This window comes from Sminthopsis crassicaudata, chromosome 5, assembly GCF_048593235.1.
Source record: "Sminthopsis crassicaudata isolate SCR6 chromosome 5, ASM4859323v1, whole genome shotgun sequence".
Classification (NCBI taxonomy): Eukaryota; Metazoa; Chordata; class Mammalia; order Dasyuromorphia; family Dasyuridae; genus Sminthopsis; species Sminthopsis crassicaudata.
In genome coordinates, this window is record NC_133621.1 from 201,144,166 (window position 1) to 201,157,043 (window position 12,878).

The 12,878-nt window shown below is 33.0% G+C and overlaps 1 protein-coding gene across 1 annotated transcript in view; it reads left to right on the forward strand.

Annotated features, from left to right (window-relative positions):
- LOC141543747 (sodium-coupled neutral amino acid symporter 1-like) overlaps window positions 1-12,878 on the forward strand; it is a 72,452-nt gene that overhangs the window by 21,528 nt on the left and 38,046 nt on the right. Inside the window, exons 4-7 of the mRNA XM_074269451.1 lie at window positions 2,626-2,699; window positions 3,592-3,684; window positions 4,037-4,118; window positions 4,961-5,043. Coding sequence (XP_074125552.1) covers window positions 2,626-2,699; window positions 3,592-3,684; window positions 4,037-4,118; window positions 4,961-5,043 — 332 coding nt within the window. The remainder of the gene's footprint in view (window positions 1-2,625; window positions 2,700-3,591; window positions 3,685-4,036; window positions 4,119-4,960; window positions 5,044-12,878) is intronic.

Below are 12,878 nucleotides of genomic sequence, written 5' to 3' on the forward strand. Positions count from 1 at the left end.
CCAAGGTCTCTTTGCTCTTGAAATCAATTCATATCACTCTTTGAGGTTTCATCTTTGAGATTTTATCCTTTGTCTGAATTGGTGTTTTGATCTTCCTTGTCATCTTCTTAGCTTTCTATAGTTAAAGTTTTTTTTTCTGTTTCTTGCTCATTTTCTTTCTTTCTTCCTATTTTGTGACTTCTGAAGTTAATCTCTCTCCTGAGGTACAGAAGGTGTCATCACAAGCTTCCTGTGCTCCCTCTGAGCCTTGGCTTTAAGCACAGGGGCCCCTTGTGTTTTGTATCTGGCTCACCACAGAGGGTAGTCCTACCTGCTCTTTCTAGGAAACCACCGGGTTTCCCAGAATTTGCCTTCTGATATGGGACTGGAGACTGCCCTACTGGTATGCTCTGCTGCTGATCCAGGACTAAGTGTCTCAGTTGTTTATCTGCTGTGATTAAGAACCTCTCACTGACTTTTTGGGACACTGACTAAGCTGGGCTGAACACCTCTTTCATTCCAGTAAGACTGACCTTTCTTAAAGTCCTTCCAATCTGTCTTGAGCTAGAGAGTGATTCCATTCCATCAGACTCTGTTCAGAGGCTTAATTTCACGTGGTTCTTGAGGAAAACTGGGAGAGCTCCAGCATCTTCCTGGCTTCACTGCTCTGCTAACTTCATCCTTGGAACTCTTAAAATAAAATTGGAGACAGTGATATGTTGTGCTTTGAACATTTGTTTTCATTAAGTGGATGGAATCTACAGCAATAATGTGTCAAAGTTTTTTTTTTTTACTCTCTTATTAATAAGTAGATTTTCCTAAGCTTTCTATTTAAAAAAATCAAAAATAGAAGGCAACTATATATCTTTTTGAACATTTTTTATCTCAGCTTTAACTTTATTGCTAAGCATTTCAAGTAAATAATCTTTTCTTCAAAAGAGGGTAATGAGAACTTTGTTATTAACCAAGATGGAAGAGTGAAGCCAGGAAACTGATTGAGCTCTCCCAGTTTCCTTCTAAAACCACATGAAACCAAACATCTGAATAGAGTCTGATGGAATGGAAACACTTTCCAGCTCAAAATAAACTGGAAAAACTTCAAGAAAGGTTAGTTTTACTGGGATGAAAAGAATGTTTAGCCCAGGTTATACGGACTCTTGGAAAGTCAATGAAAGGATCTTAATCACAGAAGATCAGCAACTGAAATTCTTAGTTCTGGCTCAGTAGCAGAACATACCAGTGGGGAAGCTTCTAGCCCTAACTCAGAAGGCAATTTCTAAGCTGTTTCCTGGAAAGAACATTACCCTCTGCTGTGACTGAGACACCAAACCCAAGGGGCCCCTGTGATCAAAGCCAAGGCTCAGAGGTGCACAAAAAGCTTGGGACAGCACTCACTGTAGCTCTGGAACAAAGTTAGATCATAAAAGGTACAAAGAGGAAATTTAAAAAGGAAAGGAAACTAAAGAGTTAGAAGTAGAAAAGAACCTTAACCATAGAAAGTTATTTTTGTGACAGGGAAGATCAAAACACCAACTCAGATGAGGACAAAATGCCCACAAAGGAAATCTCAAAGAGTAATATGCATAGATCCCAAGCCCAAAGAGATTTCTTGGAAGTGCTCATGAAATGCAAATTAAGAAAGGTAGAAGAAAAAAATGATAAAAGAAATGAGTAGTAACATGAGAAAGAGTAAATCAGCTTGAAAAAGGAAGGAAAAAAAATTGACTGAAGAAAACAGTTTCCTAAAAAATACAACTGGCCAAATTAAAAAAAAAAATCCACTAAAGAAATCAATTCCTTAAAAAAAAAAAAAAATAGGTCAAATGAAAAAAAAATCCACTGAAGAAAACAATACCTTGCAAAGTAGAATTAATCAACTCAAAAAAGGAGATACAAAAGCTAATTGAATAAAATCACACAAAAGAGGGTAATGAAAAACATTAATAAAAAATACTACAAAACCACTAATGTAACTGTTCAGATAATCCTTTTTATTTTACATGAATATTAGGATTCTAACACTAGTGATATGGCTAATTAGTCATTAGTACAAAGAAACTAGAGGTTTAAAAACAACAAACTTCTCTATGCTCCCAGTATACATACTCAAAAAATAATTATACAATCTTATAATTAGAAGAAACTAGCATTAAGTGATCAAGTTTAAGCTTTTCAACTTGCAAAATGGGGAAACTAAGACTCAGAGGAGTAGGGTTGGGGTTTTTTTCCCCCTAGTTAACATGATATATCATTGGTTTTAAGAGTCCTCATTCCCCCTTGCTCCCATATCCTGTTTAAAATATGAAACACAAATCCATATTTAAAACATAAAATCTTTTTTTATAATGTTGTTTAATAATTATCTGTATAAATCCAAGGAAAGAATTAAGACTTTGAACTGACCAAAGTTTTTATAGTTCTGTGGGTTCTGATTAGCAGAATCATTTTAAAACATTTAAAATACATATTTAAAAAAAAACATTCTTAATGTAGATTTTTCAAAGAGGAGATGAATAATTGACTATAAACTTTGCATTCCTTAGCAAAATGATTCTCTCCATTTAACTAAACTTTTGTTTGTCTAAAAGTCCAATTCCAAAGATTTTTCTTTTTAACTAATTATAACTTTTTTTCTCCTTGTTTTAGGTTCCTTTTTATTATAGTATCACTTCTGACTAGTTATTCAATCCATCTTATGTTGATATGTTCAGAGGCAACAGGTAAATTGAGACAAAATGAAATTTAGTTAAATTGAAGATCAGAAGGGAAAGATTTTCATGATGATATTGTTAGCCAAATTTCCTTTTGCCCTTTCAGCAACCTGATTATGTAGAAATTGGGATAGCAGTCAAGAAACTCCTTTGGTGTTCACTTGGGGCTAAGGCAAAATGCAATATCAATTGCATTTATTTCAGTTCATAAAGAAAGTGAGAAGTATTATTTAAAGGGAACTTTCCATTAGGCTTATTTTTCTCAATTGGAGATTATTCTACTTTAATTTTGTCTTCCTCAGTTTTTTGATAGCTATTTTAAAACTGAGATCATTATCAAAATTATCTGATTCCTATTGCCATGACTTCTATGAGCACTCCAAGCAAATTATTTTATTTATTAAGCATGGTGCTTGACATAATGAAATAAAGAGAAAGACACATAAAATCCAATTCTATACAACTTCAATTACTTCAGTCAAGGCAAAAAAAAAAATTCTGAGCTTGATTATCTGAGCTATTTAAAGCAAGATACTTTTGGAATGAAGAGGAAGTGACCAGAAAAGAGAGAGTTATCAGTATAATTGCATCCGTTCTTATTTCATTATTACTTAGACTGGGTCTAAGAATGTCCAAAATAGAACTCTGCTTATTTGAAAAAATTAAAAATAAGCTATGTGATCTATTGGATCATTTTATATATTTTTACAATCAAATCAAAAAAGAAATGATGATTGATTTTTAATAAGGATATTTTGAAACAATGCTTCCTTCATCCTTAGAACAACCCAGAACACTGATTTTGACAGGACAGGACTAACAAGACTAAAGTAATCTGGATCTTGGGTATTATGATTTTATAACTTTTGTCACTTTTTAATTTTTCCTTAAATTCATACAGGATGTTTGAATTATGAAAAAATGGGTGAGAGAGCCTTTGGCTTCAAAGGAAAGTATACAGTATTTGGAACCACCTTTCTCCAGACCTTGGGAGGTAAATGCAATACAATCTTCACCCCTTGTCTCCTTGCCTTGACAAGCATGTTTCTGTACACACTTTTAAGTGGAATGATTACAAATATTTTTCTTTTGAATAGTTGTGTTTGGGTGTCCTCATCAATTTAATGTGAGAAAATTAGAATATGACCTTTCCTTTTAGCTAAAATTATTTGTGATATATAGTATAGACTAGTTTCATCTTTTCCTTATAGATAACAAAATTGCCAGGATATCTAAAATTGTTTTTGTATCTTAATACATCAACTTTTGTCTTGGCTTTTGTATGGCTTTCAAGATGAACTACAATGTCTCCTTTCTTTAAAAAATGTTCTTATTTTCCTCCTTAGGCATTCTGACTTACCTTTTTATAATAAAAAATGAACTACCCTGTGTAATGAAAGTTCTTATGGGAGAGGAAGAAGAATTTTCGTAAGTTAAAAGAATATTTTTTTCTATTCTAATTTAAAATTTATATGTTAACTAATCAGAATTTTTAATAAAATCCTAGTTTACTGAACTTTTTTTGGTATGAGAAAAAGGGGAAAAAGAGAGATGCTCAGGTAGAAAACTTAAAAAGTTTGGTAGATGAAAACTCACTTAACATCAATACAGGAATGCTATTGGAATTTTACTGAAACCTACAACTGGTTTACTTGAAATTTACTGTAATATTTTCAACAGACTTGCAAAAATAGAATTCAAAACATTGTTGAAGAAAAGTCACTGCATGCTAGGAATGACTATTTTATATGATCTGGACCTTCCTAAAAAAAAATCAAGTAATCTTAGACTCATCTGACCTACATGTCACTTTGGTTCCATTTTGTTTAGCAATTCTCTTTTTCAGATGTTTTTTTCCCTATTTTCCTTCAAGCAAAAATCACAGAAGCCTTTAGTCCCAAGCCTCTTGTTCTTATAGTAACATGTTAAATATAGGAAAGCAGGAAATAAATAACTACCTCTCATAAAATTTTATGATATTAGCTTTACAAAATCAAACCAAATTTGCCAAAAGCATTTTCTTTCTATTATTGATAGTATGTCTTATAATCTGACTGAATTTGATGTGTGCATTCAATTTTGAAGTCATTTCAATAACTCAAAATGAATGCTATATTTCAAACAGTGGGAAAGAAAAAAGACTATTAGCAAAGTAAAATTATATAAAAGTCTGAAGTCATGGAAAAGGAAATATGTTATGAAATTGTTATTTGAGTGAAATAAACTAACAAAATGAGTATATATTTTTTGATATTTAAAATATTTTACAGAGCATGGTATGTGGATGATCGGGTCCTTGTTATATTAGTTACTACTATTATTGTTTTTCCTCTCTGCCTCATGAAGCATTTAGGTAAGGAAAGATTCTGTATTATTCTTTTAAATTGTGCCTAAGTGAATTAAAGACATAGAAAAATGCAAATATTTTCATGTCTGTTTTTGCTAGTTTAAAGACTAAACATGCATGTCAGATTCAACCTTGAAAATCTTTGTTCTCTACTATATTATGCCTACTCTTCCTCATTGTTCATTACTAAAATATCTCTCCCTGCTATTTCCTCTCAGATTAAGAAGCGTTCCTCTGCTTAACAAAGAAATGCTTCTGCTTCTGCCTGTGATCTCATCTCTTCCTGATTTCTCTAGCAAATCATTCTCACTATCATTTCTCCTCTTCTTTACCTTCAGTACTTTTATATCTATTGAATTCTACACTTCTGCCTACAAATATGCCTTATTTTTTCATCCCTAAAACCCTCACCTAATGTGATTACAATAACTATCCTATATTTGTCCTTCCTTTCATGTTCAAAGTCCTTGAGAAAGCTGCTTATAGTTGGTTCAGAGCTCCATTCCTTTCCCCTCTCTATTTTAGACCCTCTGCAATCTGGCTTCTAATCTTCACAACTGAAAATATCTTCTTTCGAGTTACCAGTCATGTCTTAATGTCCATATCTAATAGCCTTTTCTTTAGCCTGATGACTCATGGTACTGCTGAACTCCTCCTCCTGGATAGTCTCTCCTCTTTAGATTTTCATGACATTGATTTTTTTTTCATCCACGCCATACTCACTAAATTTCTCCAAAGCTTCTGTTCTGGCATCCCTTCATCTTGTGATATAAACAATCTAAGTTGGAGTTCTTATTGGCTCCCATAGGTTCAATGATCATTTCTACTGGAATTCACTGCAGCTGTTGGAATACATGAGAGTGACTGATGGAGATCCAACACAGAATGGATCTCCTCTTGCGAGAGGATGATACAAGGAAACTGAGAGGCAGTTGCTGTTCTCTGACCTCTCTGAGAGACCATTGTGTTGTCTGATCTCTCTCTTCTTCCCTCTGCCTCCAATTTATTTCATTCCCAGTCCACAACACCTGTGTCAGCAAAGGCTCCCCTGCAATTTCTTCAGATGCTATGAGGCACAACTGTGGAGGCTCTCGGAGAATTGACTTGTTCCTTTACAATTTCTGTGCATATGATTTATATATCCAGCTCTAGTCTCTCTGTTAAGCTATAGTTACTCATGTAGTCACACACAGCTGCTTCTTGGATAGCTCATATTCAACATGTCTAAAATAAAACTCATCTTTCTACAACCAGTACTCTTTCCTCTTCTGAACTTTCATTTTACTTTGGAGGGCACCATCATCCCCTCAGTCACTCAGGCTCACAAACTCAGGTCATCTTGACTCCTCACTCTCACCCCCATATCTAATTCATAGGAAAAAAGATCTTGTTATTTTTACCTTCATAGCTCTTCTCAGATGCATCTCTCCTTTTCTACAAAAACAACCAAACCCCTAATTCATATTCTTACCTTTTCTCTCTGGTACAAGTACAAAAGCTTTCTAAAGGTTTCTCTGCCTCAAATCTCTCCCCACTTCGGTCAATCTTCCAGTCAGCTGCTAAAGTAAATTTTTTTCTTTAAATTTAGGTCTGGACCATTTTATTGCCGTGCCTTTCCTTCAAGGAACTTTCTTGAGTGTATTTCATTATCTTCAGGATCAAATGTAAAATCCTTTATTTGTCATCTAAAGTTCTTCCTAATCTGGACTGTCCCTACCTTTCAGCCTATCTGTATTATCTTCCCCATGAATTCTTATAATCTTATGATCTAGCCACCTGGGTCCATATGTAATTCAGCTAACAGGTCCCTCATCTTCTGTCTCTATGTCCTTTAGTTGTCACCCATGTTTATAATGCTTTACTCCCTCTACTATGTCTCTTAGTTTCTTATAAAATATAATTTTTTTTTTCAAATAACTAAAATTTATTTTTTCTGCCTTCTATCTCCTTCCAATCATTAGGAAAAAACCAAAACATTCAACATAGTTGAGTAAAACAAATTCTCACATTGATCATGCTCAAATAGGACATAAAATTGCATGTTTCATCTGGAATTGTGATAGGTCATTTTGTGGATCAAAGTTCTTAAATCTTTCAAAGTTGTTTATCTTTACAATGTTGTCATTATTGTTCTAGTTCTACTCATATCACTGTGTCATTTCATACAAATGTCAGATATTTCTGAAAATGTCCTTTTCATAATTTCTTAACAGCACATCAGTATTCCATAGATATTCATATCCCATAATTTTTATATACTTTTCGCTTGATGGATATCACCTTAGATCTAATTTTTTGCTACCCCCCCAATAGTTGCTGAATTGTTATACATGTTTCCTTCTTTGATCTCTGATATGTTGACATAATACTAGCTGCAGTTTAATAACTTTTTGATTATAGATCCAAATTATTTCCTAAAATACTGAGCCAATTCACAAAGTCTACCAATAGTATATTAATATGCCTGTTTGTCCACAGGCTCTCCAGCATTTGAAATGTGCCCTTTTTTGGTCAATGTTGCCAATCCCCATTAGGGGAAACCCAAAGTTGATTTGATCCATATTTCTCTAATTATTAGTGGTTTGGTATATTTTTTGTATATGCCTCTTGTTAGATTGGATATTTCCTTTAGAAAACTGCTTAGTCATATGCTTGATCATTTATTAACTTGAGAATAATTCTTATTCTTGCGAGCTTGGAAATGAATTCCTTATAAGGACACTTACTGCAAAGTTTCCCCAGTTTACTTGCTTCCCTCTTAATTTGAACCTCATTGATTTTGTTTGTCCAAAATTTTAATTTTATATAATTAAATTGTTCATTTTATCTTTTTAAAAATTTATTAATTTTATTTTCCCCAATTACATGTAAAAAGATTTTATTCTAAAATTTGTTTTAAAAAAGATTTAAATTTTATTTTTTCTTTTTTTTGAGTTTGAAATTCTTTCTCTTCCTCCCTTTTCCCCATATTATATATCTGTAATACATATGTAATTATGCAAAACACATTTCTATATAAGTCATGCTGTGAAAGAAAACACAGATAAATTTCTTAAAAACCCTAAATAAAGAATGTAAAGAAAAGATATCTTCATTCTACATTCAGGTTCTACTTCAGAATTGCCTTAGATTACTGAGGATAATTGCTGAGGATTGCTGTTATTTACAATATATCATCATACAATATGGCTGTTACTAGGTACAATGTTTTCCTTGTTCTGCTCTTTTCACTTTGCATCAGTTCATGTAAGTCTTTCCAGGTTTCTCTGAAAGCATCATGCTTATCATTTCTTATAACTCAAGAGAATTTCATCATATCATATACAACATATATGTGTTCAGCAATCCCTCAATTGATGGTCCTCTCCTAAATTTCCAATTCTTTGACACCACTAAAAAGCTACTACAAATTTTTTTTGCTTTTTTTTTTATCTCTTTGAGATATAGATCTAATAATGGTATTGCTAGGTCAAAGGGTATGCATGGTTTTATAGCCCTTTGGGGCATAGTTCCAAATTGCTCTCCAGAATGTTTGTATCTATATACATCTTCACCAACATTGTATTTTTATTTTAATTTTCTCATATCCCCTCTGACATTTATCATTTTCCTTTTCTGTCATATTAGCCATTCTGATAAGTACATGGTAGTACTTCAAAGTTGTCTTGAATTGCTTTTTCCTAAATAATTGTGATTTAGAGGGATTTTTTTCCATATAACTGTGGATAGTTCTGATTTCTTCTGAAAACTGCCAGCTCAAATCCTTTTACCATTTATCAATTGAGAAATGGGTCTTATTTCTATAAATTTCTATATATTTGATAAAAAAGGTCTTTATCAGAAAAATTTGGTATAAAAATATTTTTCACAGTAATGATTACTATGTATTTCCTTCTATCCTTCTTCCCTCCTTTATTTATTCTATTCCATCTTTCACCTTGTCCATTCTCAATAAGTGTTTTGCATCTGACTTCTATCTTTCCCTATCTGCCCTCCATTCTATCAATCCTACCCCCATTCTTCTTCCTTTTCCTTCCCAATTTCCTGTATGGTAAGATAGATGTCTATGTCCAACTGAGTTTGTATGTTATTCCTACTTTGAGCCAATTCTGATGTGAGTAAGGTGTATGCTCTCCCCCACCCTTACCATTTCCCCCATCTTTGCTTTCACTGTTAAAACATTTTAATGCCTCTTTTATGTCAGATAATTCTACTTCTACCTTTTCCTTTCTCCCAGGGCATTCTTCTTTCTTACTGATTAATTTCATTTTTTAGATAAAACTATCCTATATTTAACTCATACCTGTGTCTTCTATTAATGTAGACTCCTTCTAACTGTCCTAATTTTGAGGAAATTTTAAAAGTTACAAGTATTTTCCCATGTAGGAATATGAACAGCTTTATCTTACTGAATCCCTTATGATTTATTTCCTTCTTTATGCTTCTTTTCCATCTTATTCAGCTCTGGTATTTTCATCAAGAATGCTTACAAATCCTCAAGATCATTTAATATCCATTTCCTCCCTGAAGGATTATACTCAGATTTTCTGAGTAGATGATTCTTGGTTGCAATCCTAACTCTTTTGCCTCTAGAACATTATCCACCAAGCCCTCTGATCCTTTAATGTACAAACTGCTAAACTTTGTGTTATTCTGACTAAGGCTCCATGAAACTTGCATTTTTTTCTTTCTGGATGCTTGTAATATTTGCTCCTTGACATGGGATCTCTGTGGAATTTGCCTAGAATATTTTTGGGAATTTTCATTTTGCGATCTCTCTAAGAAGGTGATCAGTAAATTCCTTCAATTTCCATCTTACCCAATAGTTATAAAATATAGAAGCAGCTTTTCTTGATAATTTCTTGAAAGATGATGTCTAAGATCTTTTTTTATCATGGCTTTCAGGTAGTTCAATAATTCTTAAAGTATCTCTCATGGATCTATTTTCCAAGTCAGTTGTTTTTTTTCCAATGAGATAATTTACAATTTCTTCCACTTTTTCCATTCCTGTGATTTTATTTTCTTGTTTCTTGACATTTCACAAAGTCATTAGCTTACACTTGCCCAATTTTAATTTTTAAGGAATTATTTTCTTTGGTGGGCTTTTATACCTCCTTTTCCATTTTGCCAGTTCTACTTTTTAAGGAGTTTTCTTCATTGAATCTTTATACTTCTTTTTCCATTTAGCAATTCTGCTTTTTAAGTAATTTTTCCCTTCAGTAAATTTTAGTATTACTTTTTTCCATTTGGACAATTTTCTTTTTAAGGCATTCATTGAATTTTTGTGCCTCTTTTACTCTTTGGTCTATTATGTTTTTAACTATTTTCAGTATTTTTCATGATTTTCTTTCATTACTCTCATTTCTCTTCTCATTTTTTCTGTGTTTCTCCCACTGATTTTTAAAATTTTTTTGAGCTTTTCCTTGTTTTAGGGGTCAATTTATATTTTTCTTTGAGATTTTGAATGTAGGAGTTTTGACTTTGTTGTCTTCTGAGTTTGTGTTTTGATCTTTGTCACTATGGTAACTTTCTAAACACCCACGATCTTTTTCTGTAATTGCTCATTTTCCAGTCTATTCTTTAACCTTTAACTCTATGGCAAAATAGGGCTCTGCTTTTGGAATGAAGGGAGTACCATCCAAAGCTTTAGGGTTTTTTATGCAGCTGTTTTCAGAGGTAATTCTAAGAACCTGTAAACTTTCAGTTCTTCCAGTTTTAGTAATAATGGATCCACCCTGAATTTCTTGTCTAAATCCAACCCAGTCACAACATGTATTTTTTGTGATATATTATTGAAGTATGATAGGGAGAGATGTTTATTACTCTCTTGTATTGTGTACTGTCCATGAGCCACCAAAAGTGCTCTTTCCCACTCTGGAACTGTAATCAGAGCCTTTACTCCCCTGAGACTGCAAGCTCTGGGTGTTTGTGATCCTTCTCACCCTGGGGCTAAGACCAAGGGCAGTATAGCAGAATCCTACTCCCTGTGCCAACAGAGGGACATCTGTTATTTCCTTCTGACTAGTTATTCAATCCTCTTATTATCTTGCTACTGAAAGTTCTGGAAACTGTCACTGTTGCCACTGATTCAGTTGCCTCCAAGGTCTACTCCTGGTTTGATAGGGTCTGCTTTGCACCAGTATGGCCCTCTCTGAATTGTGCTGTACTCTCACCCTGGTGCAAAAGACCTTTCCTACCAACCTGGTGAGTTGTCTTGGATTGGAAAGTTGTTTCATGCCATCCTTTTTTGGTTTCTGCCACTCAACTTATTTTTGGACATTAATTAAAGGAGTTTAGAGTGTTTTTTGTAGAGAGCTCTGGTGAGTCCCTTTTTTTCCTCCACCATCTTGGCTCCATTTCCTTGTGCATTTTATTTTCTGTGATTTTCTCCAGCCCTTGTTTGGTTATGAACAAAAGTTCCTTAACCATAGATCTGAATTTTCTATAATTATTTTCTTGCTCCTTTGATTTGTTTATGATGTTACTCTCTATGTATAAATTATGTAGCCTTTTGGAGTTTATCTTCATTTATAGTGTAAGACATTAAATGTCTATCAAACCATATTCCAGTTTTTTTTTATCCCAATACCAAGAGTCTTGGATTATCAGGTATTTTTGTTGTTGTTTGGTCATTCACTTATGTCCAATTAGGCAAAGAAATTGGAGTAGTTTGCCATTTCCATTTTCATGTGCTCCCACTTTACAGATGAAAAACTGAGGCAAATAGGAGTTAAGTGAATTGCCTAGCTTCACACAGCTGTTAAGTATCTAAGCCTAGGTTTGAACTCAGATCTTTCTGACTCTGTGTCCTGGCCACTATTGTTACCTACTTGTCCCTAGCATTATCAAATACTAAGTTATCATATTTATTTTCTTCTGTATATTATACACAGATTCTGTTCCATTTATTGATCTCAATTTCTTAACCAGTACCAAAACATTTTGATGATTGTGGCTTTGTTGTATTGTTTGAGATCTGATATTGCTAGTCCTCTTTTCCACTCCTCCCTTTCCCCATTATTCCCTTGAGACTTGATCTCATTTTTGTTTTTCTAGATGAATTTTATTATTTCCCCCCAACTCTCTAGAGCAACATTTATGCAGTTGTGTTGGAATGGCACTAAATAAATAAACTAATTTAGGTTGTATTTTCATTTTTTATTACATTGGCTCAGTTTTCCCAAGAGCAATTAATATTTCTCTAATTATTTAGATCTGTCTTTATTTGTATAGAAGATGTTTTATAGTTGTGTTCAGTGTTCATATATCTTGTTAGGTAGAAGCCTAAGTATTTTATATTATCTGAAATTATTTTAAGTGGAATTTCTCTTTTTTTCTCTTCCTAGAGGTGTATTTCAATAATATGTAGAAATGTGGGTGATTTGTATGGGTGTTTTTTTAATGTTGTAACTTTGCTGAAGTTAATTGTTACAATTAATTTTGAGTGAGTTTCTAATGTTTAGAAAGTAAATCATCATATAATCTGCAAAAATTGATCATATTTGTTTACTCTTTGCCAATGATTATTCTCTCAATTTCTTTTTCTTGTCTTAATACTCTTGTTAGTATTTCTAATCCTACCAAATAATTATGGTGATAATCCCTGCTTTATCCCTGATAGTATTAGACATGCCTATCCTTCATTTTCTCATCATATTATGGAAAGCTTTATGTTTTTGAGTGTTTTAACAAGAATGTGTGCTGAATTTGGTCAAAAGCCTTCATCTATTAATATAACTATATAACTTTTTTCTTATTATAAATGTGGTCTATTATGCTGATAGTTCTAGTAATAATGGATCCACCCTGAATTTCTTTTATAAATCCAACCTAAGCACAAC